Source organism: Lycium ferocissimum, chromosome 2 (genome assembly GCF_029784015.1).
Source record: "Lycium ferocissimum isolate CSIRO_LF1 chromosome 2, AGI_CSIRO_Lferr_CH_V1, whole genome shotgun sequence".
In the NCBI taxonomy this organism is placed as follows: Eukaryota; Viridiplantae; Streptophyta; class Magnoliopsida; order Solanales; family Solanaceae; genus Lycium; species Lycium ferocissimum.
In genome coordinates, this window is record NC_081343.1 from 66443889 (window position 1) to 66463111 (window position 19223).

At 35.2% G+C, this 19223-nt stretch overlaps 1 protein-coding gene across 1 annotated transcript in view; it reads right to left on the reverse strand.

The window, feature by feature from the left end:
- Positions 1-11184: 11184 nt before the first annotated feature.
- LOC132046925 (uncharacterized) overlaps positions 11185-19223 on the reverse strand; it is a 29569-nt gene continuing 21530 nt past the window's right edge. Inside the window, exons 22-36 of the mRNA XM_059437766.1 lie at positions 18727-19164; positions 18522-18618; positions 17428-17750; positions 16371-16496; positions 16071-16238; positions 15761-15889; positions 15552-15641; positions 15093-15199; positions 14864-15012; positions 13829-13911; positions 13651-13746; positions 13373-13495; positions 12468-12551; positions 12017-12160; positions 11185-11753 (exon numbers count right to left, since the gene is read on the reverse strand). Coding sequence (XP_059293749.1) covers positions 11430-11753; positions 12017-12160; positions 12468-12551; positions 13373-13495; positions 13651-13746; positions 13829-13911; positions 14864-15012; positions 15093-15199; positions 15552-15641; positions 15761-15889; positions 16071-16238; positions 16371-16496; positions 17428-17750; positions 18522-18618; positions 18727-19164 — 2481 coding nt within the window. The 3' untranslated portion in view covers positions 11185-11429. The remainder of the gene's footprint in view (positions 11754-12016; positions 12161-12467; positions 12552-13372; positions 13496-13650; positions 13747-13828; positions 13912-14863; positions 15013-15092; positions 15200-15551; positions 15642-15760; positions 15890-16070; positions 16239-16370; positions 16497-17427; positions 17751-18521; positions 18619-18726; positions 19165-19223) is intronic.

Below are 19223 nucleotides of genomic sequence, written 5' to 3' on the forward strand. Positions count from 1 at the left end.
TCTAAAACTGTATTGGGAGATTTGGCATATTTTTTATTTTGCAATGGACAACAACAACAACAATGGGCCACAAACTCAATTGACCCGTTTTGTAGCAACATAAAAAAATGGAATAACTACATGATATAACAAACATATAGTGGGTATTAACATTTAGTAGCTATAGTTTAACTTAATTACTTCTCATAGCAAACATTTGTGTATTAATAACATTTAGTAACTATATATATACACACACAAAATAGAATACTCATCACACTATTCATTCCCAACCCATCCCTCCCCTCTCTCCCCCCCCCCCCCCTCTTCTCCCCACTGCTCCGCCGCCGCCGAAGCTCCGGCGATTGCCGTACCCCTTCACCACCGTCACGCGCCCTTCCCTTGATTTAGGTCATGCCCTTTTTTTCCTTTATTATAATCTATGACGGATTCTTCCGAAGCTCCCGAATCTCCGCCTATCGCCACCACGAAGAATTCAAGATGCCGACGATGGCACGCCGAAAAGAACCTCGGATCTATGCGAGAAGAAGAAAAAACACTATCTACATCGGAAAAAAAATGTCGTCGTTGTATTCGCTGGAATTTTTTTCCGATCAGATCTGGAAAAAGTCTAGATTTTCGTTGTATTTGTTGTATATTTACCGTGTATACCATATTTTTTCACTTGTATTTGTTGTATACATACCGGAAAATATTTTCCGGTCAGATCTGGAAAAAGTCTAGATTTTATTTGTATTTGTTGTATATTTACCGTGTATACGCTTTTTTCGTTTGTATTTGTTCTTGTCACGTCCGAACCATGGCACAGGCGAAACACGGCACTCGGTGCCATGCATGTGACCGAGCGAACATGGCTTATTTGAATCATCATGAGGCATACATGAGCGGAAATATAGCATGAACGTGATGAGCTTTTATAAAACATGAGATGTCGTATTAATTTAATGAAATACTTGTTTAAATCATGAATGCGGAAATAACATGAGTTGAGCCAAAGATGGCTAACCACCTTGCATGTCTAACATAACTAACTGAATAGTCTATGAAACCTCTAATCGTGAATCCTGACTGAAAAACATACTTGCGGGGACAAGGCCCCCAGATACCTTTAGATGCGCAAACTAACTAAAGAATGATAATGTCTAAACCCGAATGAGATGGGGCTCACCAATAAGCTGGTACGTGCAACTGCGAGCGAGCGGCGTCGTCCTCAGTACTGCGTCGTGAAATGCGGGCCCCGGGCAATAAAATTGAAATGTAAAAACAGCGAAAGAAATAACATGGGACATGGAATAACATGATTGGCGAAAACACCGGACATGAACATGAGCATGAATACATATATATATATATATATATAACATACGTAAAACATGATAAGTAGGAGATATTTCATAAACCGACCATGTGATATTACCACGCGGGTACGTGGAAATCATACCTTGCCGGGGGTATAAGATGGTATCGTGCACGATGGATCCATTCGGTAAAAATTAAGGTATCGTCTAATCGGGCGGAGCGATCCTTTCCTACGGTGCTACGTAGTTTCGGGCTTATTCGTGCAACTCCCAAAAAACATGAACATAATATAGTTGGCTAAGAAGCCCATGATTTTCGTGAATTAACTTGTACTAGTCTTGTAATCATGATTTCACGAAAATAACTTGTAAACATGGTTTCATGAAATAGCTCGTATTTAGAGAGTATGTATCTTGTATCATAGCATGAAAGTAATTATGTAATACATTTGCATGAAAACTTGTAAATATGTAGGATATTCATGAAACAATCATTCTTAGTCAAAAACATGCAAGAATTGGAATACAAGATATGGGTTTTCATAGAATTACGGACGGATTCTCAATAATCATAAAGAAATATTAAGAACACAATGATGGAATTATAACAATTCATACATAATATAATCATGGACATGGACCTAGGGTTATCATGAGCATGGTATTGAAACCCTAGTTTAGTAGAGAAATCATAATTTTATGGATTTTGAGGCGTGGGGAAGAACTAGGATGTTCCCACACGTAGATAGTGACTCTACATACCTGGTAATGCCTCAAACTTGAATTAAAGACCCTAACTTTGAAGAGGATTTCCAAAATCTTGAATTTTGAACCTGAGATGGGTTTACTCAAGTTAGAAAGAGATTAGGACTTGAATTCAACCTAAAATCATGATAAAACTTACCTTGTAGGGTTCTTGAGGCTTGGGACTTGTTCTTCTTGACTTTAGGTTAATTTTCGTGAATGGGGTGCCGGGAAATAAACCCAAACCTTAAATATCTTAAAACGCGTAAACCCCGACCTTTTTGACCCGAAACTGACCCGTTTGTTTGCATCGCGATACAAAACTCAGAGTTGCGTGATCTCTCCGGGAAGCGGGGCCATCGTGCGCTCTCTCACGCTCCCTCGCTGAGAAGCGTACGGGTGTCGGTTTTGCGCGGTGTTCGGTAAAATGGGCATAAATCACACAGCTCCGTTTGGGCTCCATAATATACCGTTGGAAAGATATTTCAAATACAACTTTATCAAGGAAGGTTTCTCAAACCCCAACGTATTTGCACTAAATTTGACTGGAAGTCAGACGTATCGAAAATACCGATTCTAAGATTTTGTGCTTTTACTATATTGAGATGATTATATCTCCTTGATCCGATCTCTGATTGGCTTGGTCCTTATATCGTTAGAAAGGTATTTCTACATACTATAACTTTCATTAAGGTACTTTCCCAAATTTCAAACTGATCAAGGAGTTAAAAGTAGGTGTATCAACCATTTTCGCAAAACGTTCAAACCTTGATTTTAAAGCTAAAACTCTTATGCTATGATAAACTTAGTTCCAAGATGTAGGGTGTTACATATACATACCCTAAAAAATATGGCGTTTTTGTTAATTTTTTGTGTATCTATCGTATTTTTTCGTATTTGTTGTATACATACCGGAAAATATGGCATATTTGTTAATTTTTTGGTGTATGAATGTTTTTATCTTGTACACATTTGTATACGAAAATATGATGTATTTGTGTAATTATTGGTGTATATGTATTGCTTTTTTTACTCGTTGTATTCATGAATACAACAAGCCAATTTATGAATAATAGTTATTTTATGAATACATAAAAAAAAATTATTATATTCATAAATACAACTAAAAAATGAAAATTGAATACACATGGGAGTGAATGATTTGCTACGTAACGTAAATATTGAAACATTCATGAACTCGATTAAACCCCAAATGTTTGCTATTTATATATTTAATACGGCTTGCAAAATCAAGACCTTCCAAAATGAGCAGCTTCCACATTTGTTGTGTACGTACTCTTGATTTGTTTTGATATAATCATAATTCTTGATCCCAACATAAACATATACTCATTTTGTTCTGTAATTAGAAAAGTTGTTAACCGTCCAATAGACAAATGAAAAATTTCCAACTTCACTAAAAGATGTCAATGGAGGTAGGTCTTTCCACAAAAGAAGTGCACATGTTCCATTTTGCAGTGGTTAAACATCTACCATTTAAGCATTCTTTAGCTACATAGTTTACGTAAAATATAAATGTTAGAAATTCGTGTCGGATCATGAATTAATGAGGACCCATTTCTTAATTGTAGTTGAACTATTGATGCTTGAAGGATTAAACCAAAGGTCAAGCTGATTGGTCACCTATTAATTACTCACTTCAGTCGCTAATGGCTTGCGTAAATCACCATTTTCTAATGAAATTGCAATCTTGCTGTGACTTTCTTGTTTCACTTAACACTTGTGATACGCTTTTCATTAAGAAGTTTCCCACTAAATGTTTGATAAATATCTATTTTAAGCTCAATTAATTTGAATTCACATTAAAAAATTATTTAAATTACTCCTATCAAAGACTATTAATCTATATTGTTATTTTCTTATGCGCATAAACAAGTTAACTTGAATATAGAATTGAGAGGCCTTTCTTTCTCTTTTTTTGGTTAATTTTATTATCTTATATAGGAGTAAAGTATTCGTCCGTCATTGTTATTGTTGACTATTAAATTGTCACGGACAGTGTCTAATTGTTTTGCACGTCCAGAATTGTATGTGCCGTCACTCTCTTCAGCTCAATTTAAAATTGTTTGATGAAGAGTCCCGAGCCCAAAGGGCCCTAAAATGCATAAAATAAACCAAAAGGGTGCTTCATTCCACAATATACCAAAAGGGGTATAACGTGGAGGGGCCAACGTTATACCCCCAAATTTTTTTTTCCCCTGTCAGACAAAAAAAAAAAAAAAATTAATTTAAAAGTATAACGTGGACTGATCCACGTTATACAATGTTTTCATCTTCCCATTTCATTCATTAATACACGACAAAGATGACTCTTCCCATTTCATTCTAATAGTCATATATATTGTATAACGTGGATCAATCCACGTTATACAATATATATATATTTTACCGCCCTTCCCCCACCCCCCACCCCTAAAGTTTTACAAAAATAGTTTGTAAGACGTTGGCCAGATTTAAATTATATCCGGTTGTTTTTTTAATAAAATTTTTTTTTAGTGATTTTTTAATTTTTAACTCAAACATACACCACAAGTCATATAATAATTAACTCAAACAAATATTTTAACTCATACAATAATTAAATATGTGTTATATATGCGAACATTAAAAAAAATACTAAAATATAAGTTAAATAAATGTCACACATTAATTGAGTAGTAAATGTTAAATTACATACGTTATTAAACGGCAGAAGACATATTATATTCTTGAAAGATTACATAAGGAAACAACGATCATACAACTTAAGAGAAAAAAAAAAAAACAACAACAACAATCGCCGATTTTTAGCGATTCTTGTTATGATTTGTTTGCTTGCACGTACTACACTTCTAGCCATGCTATGAGTCAGATCTATTTCATTCCTCCTTCAGTTTGTCTTCGCGCTCACCGAAGTTATTCGTATTCAGTATTTGCAATTAAACTGAAGGGAGAAGGTGGCCAATATCAAACCTCTTTCAAGCCCAATATTCAGGAAGATACGTGGTACCTCGAATATCAAACTCATCGTCAATGGGTGCTTCAACATTGGTAGAGCATTCAACAGTTGCATAAAGTGGAATGATCCATGTTATACAAAATTTGAATCATCCATAATTTTGTATAACGTGGATCAGTCTAAGTTATATTTTGTATATCGTGGATCAATCCAAGTTATACTTTTAAATTATTATTTTTTTCTTTGTCTGACAGGGAAAAAAAATTTGGGGGTATAACGTTGGCCCCTCCACGTTATACCCCTTTTGGTATATTGTGGAATCGAGCACCCCTTTTAGTTTATTTTGTGCGTTTTAGTGCCTTTAGGCCCCGGACTCAGTAGAAACGCGAGAAAACTGCATCTCTAAACAGAGAAGGCCCAAGAGATCTGGGTGAGCATCATTCTCTTTTATTTTTACTCTAGGTTGAAATGAATATAGATCACTGTAATACTATCGCTCTAACAAATATCAGTGTCGCCCAAAAGACAAAAGAGAGGATAAATGTGCACGCTAGTGTTTATGACATCTCTCACCAGAAATAATCCTCAACATATATTCTCTATTCATGTAAACAAGTAGAAATTAAAACAGAGAATATCTCCAAGCAGAAACCGGGAAAAGCCATATTTACTGGGTTCAACTGATTTTAGTATTGTTGACATAGAACATAAATATACATGTGAGAGATCACTAAGTTTCACCACATATGGAATTTTGAACCCATAAATATTTAAGGACAATGTATTAATATGCTAGGGGGAGCAGAAAACGTCGCCGTGTTCCAACAACTTGTGCTCATAATCCCTTGTCGAAGAAGTGCCTATTAGAGCCTTCAAACTTGCACGAATTTTTTGGGAGGACTTGTGGTGACGAAGTCTCCTAAGTACAACATTTTTATCAAGAGATGGAGAGGACTTCAAATATAGTTGGCTACTTATTAATGAGCTTCCAGTGCTCTCATTATCTTCATGTGAGACAATCACATTCTTGCCGGGCTCTGACAAAGAAGGTTGTTGCTCGTTAGATACCACAAAAGCCATATTTATTTCGATGATTGTAGTATAGCAATAATTCGTGGAAGAATGGTGAGTTGTTCTAAATCTATAAATAGCATTCGTGCTGCAAATATTTCTGTGGGTATATTGGCAACTCTTTTGTCTTATTCTATATAGTAAAGCATATTTTGGCTTCCTCTGGTTTTAATTTAAGCAAGTGGTTTCTTCGATTATGAATATTCAGAATTTTGGCTGAATTTAGTATTAGCAAATGTGCTTTGTCAATTGATAAACAAAACATAGGAAGAGTGGACTATAATCACTTAACTTATCGAGTAACAAATGAAGTGTCAGCACCATATAATAACAAGTGTGACGCTTATCTATTTGAAACTTAGAAAAGTTACATAGAAAGTGAATGAAAATGCAAATGGGGAAAACAGTGGGCTGCGCCACTGGTTTTATATCCAAACCGAGTGCGTAAGCTTAACGGTGGATATTTTAGGACAATTCGCACGAATGCCTTATTTTTGGGTGGTCTTTAATTTTTACCCATTGAATTGGTGGTCTTTAATTTTAGCCATTCGTTAGAATTCTTTGATTTCAAGTGCGAACTCCGCTCAGTCAAATTTTTTTTAAAAAAAATCGTAAGATAGAGTTTTGAGGCAATCTTGCGAAATTTCTTTTTATTTTTTATTTTTATGAAGCTGGAGTTTGAACTCAGAATCTTAAAATATTAGGCGAAGAACAAAAATTAAAGATAAATGCTTTTGAAGGGAAATCTTCACCAAAAAAAAGACATTTTATAGCCAGGGCCGCGGTCCCTGCAAATTGCTGGGCTTCTTTTTGTTCTCTTAAAGATGGCTAAAGTTTCACCAATAGCCCGTTTTGAGCCTCCAAATAGCTACGTAGTACTATTTTGGCATTTCCAGCTATTTGTGTAAAAATCCGTTGCTTCTTTTGACTATACCATTCATATTTTACAAGTAATGACATAAAGAAATGACCAAAAGAAAATCAGGATTTTAGATCCGGTGACCTCACAAATTATGCTCTAGTTCCACACTAAAAACGACATGACATATTTTAGATCACTTAACTCTATATATATTTATGATATGTCATGCATATATTCAACTTTTGTGTTGAAAATATTGCTTTCGTATCGTCATATAATTGAAAAGGGAGGGATGAAGTTTATCCTTCCTTACAAAAGTTTCTGAATAAAATGTACTTGCTTAACAGAAACGGTAATTATTTGTCGTCTCTCTCCGGAAAACTTAACAAGAAGTCATTAATATAGTAGTGGCGCAAGGATTAGGTATGTAGTATCGGCGCGAGGATTAGGTTTATTAATATAGTAGTGGCGAAGTCAAAAATTCAAACTTATATTGTAAAAAATAAAGGACTTATGAAAGGTTGAAATTGAATATATATGTACAGTAATTTGAACATTCAATTCAGAAGATCTTTGAATTGTTCAAGACTTTTTAAAATCACTAGAAGTCTTTATGTATATCTATGAACGAAACCATGGTGAACAATAGGCTAATTTTTTTTTTTTTTTTTTTTTTTTTTTTAATAAAAAAACCATAAGAATGAAAAGGAGCAATCTGCTATAGACACAATTCAAATTGATTTCTAAAAAACAACATTTAATTTCTAGAACCAGTAACTAATTTTAAGTCAAGTCAAATTAATTATTTCAGCTAGTATTTTCTGAATAAATGATTTTTGAAAATAGAGACAGAATAGCTAGACTCTAGCTATGGTTACAAATTACAATAGAGGAATCAAAACTATTGACTTTTAAATGCAAAATAGGCCACATGAATCATTTGAGAGATTTTTAGAAGAAAATGAAGAGCTAGGATTTGATTCCAAAATATCTTTGTAATACATCGCTCAAACTTTCCTATTTGTATATATACACATTTAGTAGATCCTTTTTGTTTTGGTATAGGTGAATTGATCTTGTCCTGATGGACATATCATGTTTTCATAACTATTAGTAGGGGTGTTCATGGTTCGGTTTGGATCGGTTATTGGTTAAAACCATAACCAAACCAATTTAGTCGGTTTTTAAATGTCTAAAACCATAACCAAACCAAGTAAAATAATAACCACCGGTTTGGTTATTGTCGGTTTGGTTCGGTTTGGTTCGGTTTTTCAATTTATGACTAGCGGTGACAATTCAAATATTCTCTCTACATTCTTTAAATTTTTATGAAGCTCCTTTTTTTTCACGGCCTGAGGGCGAACTTTGCTTGCGTATTGAGGGAAAAACATACGATAAGCAATGTAAAATGAAAAGAGATAGTAGGATTTTTACTTTTACCTTATCTTCGACTTATTAGAGTTGAGAACTGGATTGTTGAACTTGAGACATATTCTTTTAAGACGTGGGCCTTAAAAATAAGTAGACCAAAATTAAATTAATAATTAAAAGGTATAAAATATCTTTAATTATTTATGAAAAGTTAATACTATACATATAAATAATTATAAATTTTATGTATATAATTATCGGTTTGGTTCGGTTATTTATTCGGTTATTTTTTATTATAACCATAATCAAACCAAATATTATCGGTTTTTCAAATTTAAAACCAAACCAAACCAAACCAAACCAAATGTCGGTTTTTTTATTCGGTTTGGTTAAATTTTCGGTTTGATTTTGGTTTTAACCAAAACTGTGAACAGCCCTAACTATTAGTATGCGTTTGAGCCTATGATTTGGAATCATGATTTCAAATTCCAAAATTTCCGAAAAAAATAATATTTGGGATTTTAAATTATGATTTCAAATTTTTTTAAATGTAAAACTTGACCCATAAGTTTATAATTTGTAAGAAAAGATTCCAAAAAAAAAATCACAAAAAATTCATGCTCAATGTGAAAAAATTGTCCATACCATGAGGAAAGATTGTACTTTATCTGTTCTAATTTATGTGATACATTTTTCTTTTTAATCTGTTAAAAAAAAATGATACATTTCTTTATTTGACAACAATTTAACTTTAAACTTAGCCTTTTACGCTTAACGAGATGATCTATAACCACACAAATATCTTTGACTTATTTTGGACCACATGATTCAAAAGTCTTTATTTATTTCTTAAACTCCGTGCCTAGTTAAACTATAATTGGGACGGAGGGAGTATTAAAGAATAGTTAGTTACAACTAATGTTGATTTTTTGAACCAATGAATCTTTATCAAATTATTTGTGTTTGAAAGTTTGTAATAACATGCAATTGCAAGCATTTGTTTATAGAAGGAACATGGAGATATGCGATTTATTAATGTGGCGCCTTAGGATATTTCGATACCTTGCTTATGAACATGTTCATTTGGTAAGATCATATGAGAGTTGGAGAAATTTTGATAGTTTTCACAAATTGTAGAATTTTCATGGTGTGGCCCAAAAAATAAAAAAAATAAAAAAAAGAGAGAGAGGGGATAACTAGTATTTGTGACAGCTCTTATCAGAAATAACACTGAACATATATTCTCTGTTCATGTAAACAAGTACGAGAACTAAGATTTGTCCAATCAGTGGCCTATGAAGCTATATTTACTGGGTTCAACCGATTTTAGTATTTTCGATATAGAACATAAATATATATGTTAACCAATAAAATTTAGAAAAATATAAAACTTTGCGCTTATAATTTTAAAAGTACAATGTGTTCAATACTAAAAACCATATGCTAGGGGGAGCAGAAAACGTCGCCCTGTTCTAACCACTTGTGCTCATAATCATAATTCTTTGTAGAAGAAGTGTTCAATTGAGCCTGCATATTTGTACGAACTTTTTGCAAGAACTTGTGGTGACGAAGTCTCCTGAGTACAGCATTTTTGTCAAGAGTTTGACTAGATGACTTTAAATAGAGTTGCCTACTTATTACTGAACTTCCATTGTCACTATCTTGATGTGACACAATCACATTCTGGGGCTCTGAGAAACAAGGTTGCTGCTCTTTAGATATCGCGAAAGCCATAATCTTTGAAAGATTGGAATACCAATAATTCTCTCACAACTTACAAATGGTGATTTGGGACTAAAGGTATATATAGCATTGTAGATGAAAATGTTTCTATGGGTATATTGGCGACTCTCTTGTCTTCTTCTAAATAGTAAGCATATTTGGCTTCCTCTGGTTTTATTTTAAGCAAGTGGTTTCTTTATTCTGAATATTCACTCTTTGCTGAATTTAGTCAGGTAGTAGCAAACGGATTGAAGATATAGATACATAGGATTAGTGTAAAATGTACCTGTCCATTGATAAGCAAACATAGGAAAGAGTGGACTAAAGTATTTATTTAACTTAACAAATAGAGCGTCAGCACATTATAATAAGAGGTGTAATGGTTATCCTGAAGAGAAAGAGGGGGGACCAAGTCTTTTGAAACTTGAAAAGTTGAAAGGGAAAGGAGGAGACTGAAGGATTATGGAAACAATGGGCTGCGTCACTAGTTTTCTTTACAAACCGAGTGCGTAAGAGGTAACTATTGCACTTAATTCTTTTTCTTACAATTCTGGCTTATATTTCTTTTTGAGCCGACACTCTGTCAAAAACGGCCTCCCAACCCCACAAAGGTAAATAAAATCTGCATACATACCATCCTCCCAAAACACTATTTGTGATGATATTCTATCAAAAAAAAAAAAAGCCTCCCAACCCCACGAGAGTAGGGGTAAAATCTGCATACATACCGCCCTTCAAAACCCCACTTATATATTACACCGTGCATGTTATTATTGTTATATCTTGTTAATATTCGGCCCCCACAATAGAATACGAGATTAATTCTTTTGCCAACTGAAATACGCCGTTTATCGTAAACATGTAACACTATTCTTCCAAATCAAGCGCATCGATTTGATGTTCAGTTTATTATTCCATTCTTTTTAGTTTTAAATATAGAACATATCTCTTTTTGCTGCATTTTAAAAATTCAACATATTCCCATATTTGAAATTTCTATAATTTTATCATTAATGGCACGCTCACGTGAAAAATGACATTTACATGGTAAGGACCAATAATTTTTTAAAAATATATTTGATTTCTTACAAATATTTAACACGTGTGGCAGATATTTCTTCCCCTTTTAAATTACATAGCTAATAGCAACACTGATATAAAAAATGAAGAGGCACTTGCCATTTATTATTCACATGGAAACCTCTGAATAAAACTCTATATACTTTTTTTGCTCTTGTTATTTACATTTAACCGTGTCAAAATTATTTCTTCCCCCTTTTAAATTCCATAACATATAGAACACACTAATGAAAATGAAAGGGAAGTACTATCGTTTATCCTTACATAGGGATAACGCACTGGCCATTTATTTTTCCTCGAAAAAGCCTGAGAGAAAGATATGTTATTCGTCATTTCTCTCCAGGAAACTTAATAGGAAGCCACTAACAATCCTTCTAGCTACAGGATTAGATATATAGCGACATAACCGTCCGTCCACATATGCTAGTATCCCTGACAGAACAAACTTTCCAATTCCCCATTTCCACACAAAGTTGAGCTTTTGGCCAGATGCAGGTACAATGGCTTTCTGATCATCAGCTTCCACTTTCTGCTTCCAATTCATTTTCCCAACTGCTTTACTAGCTTGCTTCCGTAGCACTCGAATTGCAAAACTCACAAAAAGGTGTTCAACCAAGGTCAGAACTGTTGGTAGTACTCTCCATTCCTAAAGAAATAAAACATTAACAGCAGTGTCAAACAAACAGAACAGAACCACAAATAATCTCTTTTTGGGGCAGTCGTTTTAAAACAAAAAAGAACTTCAATATGAGAATATAGAAGACAGAACGAAATTCCTCAATTTACCAAGTAGAATGTGCTTTATGCAAAGAGTGCACATAAATTGGAGTAACTCAGTAATGGAGCGCGGAGATGACAATACAGTATCATCATACTACGTAATCAACATCCAAAGATGGTAATACTCACACGTTCCCCCCTAATGTGACGCAAGGAGCGAGAAGCTGTTGAAGAATCTCCTTTCAACAATGCTTTGCTAACAAGAAATCCCTTCACACGTTCCACAATCTCCTCTATAAGAGAACTGCTTGGTGGTAGGTTCTTCAGGATAACCTTCAGAATATAAAAAACATAAAAAAATATTTGCAATTTATGTTGCACCTTGAGATTGGCATCACTAACTGTGCACTTAATTTGCTATGAAACGAGAATTAGAGTTGAGCGAGCTATCAATGCCCTCATGTATTACCAATCTACTAGCTCTGACAAGAAAGTTTAGTCTCATGAAGAAGGTAACTACAGTGCTAGAAGTTTTTGGCGGTGGCATATTAAACAAAAAACAGTATTACATGTTTCGAAGTTTAAAATATTTTATGAAAAGGCAAACTACACACACACACTGAGAACATAGTTTAGTTACCTGGTTGTCAATGACTCTGACTCTCAGGTATTCTTGCTTATACAATGTATCTAACATGGCTTGCAGATATCCTTCAATGTAAAGCTGCATCACAACCAAAAAGAGTCACTAATTTGATGCTTTACTATGCTAGAATAACTATAACATCAGAAACACCACTAGATATGAGATGACAGTAACTGCAGTGCATTGAATATTCAGCACCAGGAGTGTTTGTATAACCCCAAAAAACCACAGGAGAGAGCACGCCTAAACTGTCACACTGGCAACAAGAGCAATAACAGCAGATAATGTAACAGAACTAGCGGGAGATATTCATTCAGTTAGATTAAACAGATCCGCAGTTAGATATCAGATGCAGCTTCCTCAACAACTATTTTTAAAATTTCAAGCTCTTCAGAGCCATCTCGCCAGATTCTCCCATCAAAAGAATTTGGACTCCTGTAGGCCATTTTCTTTGATAAGAAATAGATTATAGTTGATCAAATTAGATTCTTGTAGGCCATATTACAACTTTTAGGTCCATAGACATGATGAGTCGAATCCTCCGCATAAAATGACGACATAACTAGCAGAAATTCCACAATTTGCAAGGAGGAACTTCAATTAACTAAGTAGTTGCACCTGAAGTTAATGTCATGTAGTATATAGCTGATGATTTTTACTCCATCAACAGTTATTTGGTTCACCAGTATACAGGTGTTATGCAGTTTAATGTGTGGTTATTCGATGTCGTGCAAACTGATTCTTTCCATGATAAAATTCATCCTCTTGCCCTTTTACAAGATAGAAGTCATAAAGATCCAGGGCGAGTGGCCAGCTAGACATGAGTTAAAGCTGGCTGTTATCTCTCTACAAAAAGAAGTTGAGATGGATAAGCAATCATCACCGCAAATGCATCATACCTCATCAACCCCAGGACTTTGATCAAGCCTAATTTTTCGATCAGGGCCACCTTCCATGAAAGCACTCCCCAGTAGCGTAGGTTCCATTGCCAATTTAAGTATTCCTTGATGAAAACCATTCACCTGGAAAGAACAGATGAAATTAATTTGGATGGCAGAGACAAACTACAACCTGAAATAGTGCCTAACTCAGAACTAGATCAAGGTTAATTGAGCGTTTCAAGTTTAAAACTTAGTAGTTACAGTATTTGGAATGCCATCAGACCAGATGTTCTTACCATTCCATTCAAACCACTTGCTTCTGCTCCTTTCAGAACCGAGTCTGATATTTCAGTGACAGCAGCAAACAGGATATTTGATCCTCCTGACTTTAACTGCATAAGAAACAGCCTCTGGGCGTCATTGTCAATGGCAAATCAATTATGACAACAAAATTAACTAAAATATAGAACTTACAGTTTTCCCTAGATCACCGAAGTATCTTTTTGTTCCAGAAAACCCTTTACCATCAATACACTTACTAATGAGTTTGAATGTACCTTCATCCAAACGCAAGCACAGACTTCAATAAGGCAACATACAGAAATAGATGGGAAAAGTCATACTTGCCAGTAAATTCCAAGAGACCAACAACACCAACAACATACCCAGTGTAGTCCCGCAAGTGGGGTCTGGGAAGGGTAGGATGTATGCAGACCTTACCCCTACCTTTGTGTGGGTAGAGAGGCTGTTTCCGGTAGACCCTCGGGTAAATTCCAAGAGATCAGCAGCATATATTGGCATGCTAATTCTTCATTATAAAGCAAAATTGGACCAGAAAAGCAGATATCATTACTCTCATGAGAGTTGGGTATAAAGTACTGTGTAAAGTCCTGACATCCTATTCAATCTGTTCGCACTGGAATTCAAATATCCGAACAGTTTTATGGTTTGGAAACTCTCCTTGGTTTAAATTTGTTCTAGTTATCAGGTTGGATTAAGTTACAAATTATCTCATTAGTACGTCCTGATTTTGCCTTGATAGACAAGCTACTTCCATTCGCCTGCCTAATATGCCACTTTAGCAAGATAATTTTGCTAAACAAGTTTCACTTTCTGACAAGCTATACGATGTACAGAAACAGCACACAACACAAGAAGATCATTTCTGGTAAGAAGCATATTTTGCTAAGGCATATTCCCCAAAATAAGAACACACTGTAATATTCAAATAGTCTCCATAAAAACACAAGTTTTTTCTTCAAGTCCACATGAAGTATTAGTTTCTTGGTACTCTGATGCACAGGCAAATTCGACTGGTGTTTTCATGGACAAGTATTTGTGTAGCTGCCACAAGAGACCCCAAAAAGCACCAATGCGTCAAAGGAGATTAGCCACACAAATACTTGTCCACGAAAACACAGGTCATGTAACTCAGCAATACTCATCTAAAGTCTAAACATGGATGCACCGAGCAGTAACCAGAGGATTTCAGAGTTTTCACGGGCATACCTATGGTGAGGCCAGGAAGATTAACATGACCAGTAGAAGGATCAAAGAATACATCGAGAGATGATGAAGCTAAGTCATCAAAAATAGAAGCAAAAGCTGGTGGCAGCAAGGGACTTCCCTTTGCAATGTAGACTGCTCTCATTGCATACCTAGAGTGAACGGCAATTTTCAGCTGCTATTGAACAATAATTATTGAGAACATAGACCATAGAAGTAAGCACAGGCTTACCAGGAATAATGTTGGGCACATTTAATTGACAACTCCCGCAAAGTGACCAATGCATGAGTTACAAGGATGCCATTGAGCTCTACACTCATATTTTTTATGGGAGGTATCTAAAAATGAAGATATCAGAGACTGAATGTTACACATCAGGTAAAATCAAGAACCAGACCTTTGCTCGAATAGTAAGTGAACAACTGTACAGTATTTGAATATCCCTCCTCAATTGACATTATACTGGCACAATTTGACATCATCCTACTAGTAATATTGTTTACAACTTTCACAAGTTTCAACAATCCTAATTTATTTATCAAAATTAAACTTTAACGCGGTGTGTTCTCTCTGGAACTAACTTTTCAACTACTATCTTAATTTGATAAACAAGCTATTTCAACATATTAAGCTCAATTCCACTTGAATGGTGTCACGTAAATAGGACAGAGGAAGCACTATGTATCAGACCTTTATAACACTGTGAAGTAAGGATCTCAGTGTCTCCTGCGTGGAGCTATAGCTAGCATAAGATTCCCCTGGAAGAAAGCTTGCCACAACCTTCAGCAACATTAACAGGAAAGAAAAGATGAGTTAAATCTGTGACTTAGTTTTCCTCCTGGTGTAAAAACAACTTCCCTGGGGAGGGGGGCATAGTGAAACCAAAGTTCTGTAGACACCTTAACAGGATGGATCTCAAAATGATCAATGTAATACTTCTGACTAGGAGTATTTGTATTGCTGAGGGACGTTCTCCAGAAAGGAACAATTCTCATTAACGTCTCTTCATCGAGGTTGAAATCAAGGGGCTGCAAACAAAATTCAGTGATATAAAGATGGGACAAACACACGTCAATTCCCTATTGATCTTGGAACATTATGTTAAAGACCTTTAAATGTCCCTGCCAAAACAGTTAGAACTTGTACAAGAATATAATAGTTCCAAAGAAGAAGAGATTCGTGTGGTATTTATGTACAGTACAGTATTACCTGAAGAACAATTGATAAGTGTCGGACAAGTTTGACACTAGAACTTGATGAAACTAGAACAAGTCCAACACGGAGGACTCGGTCATTTGTGTCACAGTTTTCTATTTGGTGCCTCCGAAGTATTGATGCAAAAGGAGCTCCAACCCACTTAGGCTCCACACTCAGTGACTGCACCATGATTACAGAGACATCAGCAGCTTGAGGTTAAGAATACCATCAACCAAGTCATCAAAACCAGACTCGGGGGGTAAACGAGATGCACCACAGAAATGAATATAAAGCACCAGAAAAGAAGATTACCTGTACACTGAGATGGTTGAGCTTGTGCTTTTCAGCAAACATGGCATCAAAGTCTATCCTATTTAGTCTTGCCATAATGATTGGATTGTACATCAATCCATTGCCCTTATCCTTGTCAACTACATCCTTCAGTAGGTTGAAAGACGAATATGGACATCAGGTAAATGAACCATCTTTTAAGCAATTGAGCACAATTAATCAGGTTGCACATAAAATGCCACATGGAAGCCAAGATGAGTTTGTTATTGGATATTGAATTATACACAAGCTATTTGATAATTCTGATGTTAAATTCCTCTCTTTCATTCCTGCTTACTAGATCACAAAACTGGAATCATAGTCCAGGTGTTATAAGGCTAAACCTCAGGGGAGGTTTATGAAATTATCCCTCAAATTTAAGAGTGGGGTTAACCATAGTCAAATAGACTATCGTATGTAAGACGGGATAGAACCTCATGTAAGGACTGTAAGGTTATACCAGGAGAAGCGTTGACCACCCAACATAGATTGGTGGTCTTGGGTGTAAAGCGTAAGGGTAGAGTAAGAAAGAGGAAAACTTGAAAGCAATCGAGAATTCAGTGGTGGGCATTAAAGTGCTAACCAGTTACCATTTCAAGAAAAGCTAGGGGAGGAGAGAGTATGTGACTTAGAGGGGGATGCGAACATCCTGTGGAATATGATACACCATTACATTTCGTCATAGGATAGAAAATGAATAAAACTGATCTCAAGAAACAGAAGATGAATAACCAGTAGACTGTGGTATTACTATACAAAATTCCATTTCCTCAAAAGTGCCAAACCTCCTCAGTAAGAAAGGCAGACTGGATGGCTATGCAGATGACTTATTCTCAAGGGAAATTTCTGGTAGAAGGAACATACTGCTTTCGTTGTTATAACTAATTCCAGATGAGATGCATATAAAAAGGATTATTTATTTTCAGAAAAAATCAATTCACTCAAGCAAATTCAAACTGTTAGTTTGGAAGAATCAAACAACTATATGAAAGACGGTTAAAGACACAATGGAAAAAATTAAAAATAATCATATACTTACTTGCTTTGCACGTTCCAGTAATTGAATCGCAAAATAGGAGATTCTTAGCTGCATCTTTGTGCAAGAATGGAATGAAGTTTCCCCTCTTCGTCTATCAGAATACTCGCAAATTCTCAGAACCCTAGTCAAGCCCTCTGCATATACTTCATAACCCAGCTTAGTGATCTCCATGCCAGTTAATTGCCCATAGTTATTTTTCTTTGGATCTTCTGGCTTCTTTTCCAGAGGTAAATGAAACCCTAAACCTCTCTGTTGCTTAATTCTGTAAAATGGTTTCCATTCACGCACTTTATCCAAGTTTATTTCACGTAGTAGATGTACAGCTGCAAGATAAAAATTACCAAAAATAAGATAATGCAGTCATACTAAGTTGAAGGAAAAGAAATACATATGCAAGTGAACAAGACAAGTACTTCCCATCACAAAAGGTAAAAGCAGTACCTCCAATCAAACAGAGAGCAAGTCTGATTCTTCATTTGCCTAGTTATAATTTTTAATGCAAGGAAATGGTCCATATAGATGAGACCAACTAATGAGGATTAAGGCTTAGTTGTTGTTGTTACAGTTGCATTAAGAGTCCTTCTGATCTGGTTAGAGACTTAAATATTAGTGTAGGGTTAAGTGTGAGCATTAGAGAACCTCTAGTCATAGAAAACCCCTAATATGCCTTAAAAAAGTATCAACAAAATGAGCCTGAGAATGAATATAGAGAATTCATATATAGGAGACCCTAACTAGTTTGGGACTGAGACGTATTAGTTGATTGGTATTGATAAATTACCATACCTTTCCGCAGAATTGTATCATCTTTCAACAAAACTTTGAAATTCAATAGTCAATGCATATCTGTGAAGACACTCCTTTATAACTAGACTAATCAAATAATTCAAAAGCAAATAAAAAAGCATTTCCCTTCCAACAGCTAAGACTTTTGATGAGATGGTTCACACTATACAACATCAACGTATAAAAATACAAGAGACTTATCTTAACTGAAAAATAAAGACTAAAATAAGGAGCACGCATCATTAATATATGCAATTAAACTTCTGTAGAATCTGTTCTAGTGAAAGGTTTAAGATGTCAACAGCTACCATCAATCTGGACAACAAGCTTATGAGCAAGTGTCAGGTCATCCCAGACATAGCCAACACTACTTCCAGATGCCAAAACCTCCGGCTCTATTAAACCCTGAAGGTTCTCCAAGATAAAAAAACGCAATAAGATTTAATTTCACGATAGTGATATGTTGCAACTTGTAAGGTCAAAGCATTGAAAACAATGAAAGAGATGCAAAACCTTCTGATAATATGTAATAGAAGTATTTTCCAAGCGGTTCTCAATGCGGTAAGGCAGGTCCATATTTGCTGGCCAATGGAAGCGTAATACAATTGTAGGACCATCTTCAACCACATGAACAGTGGCAAATTCACACATGTCTGAGTTATGCTGAGTTGCAAGATCTGATTGTTGAACAGAATACTCAGACAACTTCTTGAATTTAAGAAAAAATCGTCCAAGTGAAGCAATACAAACTGGTCCTGACCAGGAGTAACTGGCCTTATTTGGTTGAAATTGAACAAAATATGATGAATCATTCTGGGATTTTGCATGTTTTTTGAGGAAATTTTCTAAGAAGGTGTTTCTTTTCATTGTTGTCATCTCATTTCTACTCCTCAAAGTTAATGGTGCTCTCTGTTTACTGTTCAGTGTAACAATTGTGTCAGTGCCATCCTCCTAAGACAAAAATGGATTTAGTCCTCAACTCTTATCAGTTTAACACAGTAAGTGAAAGC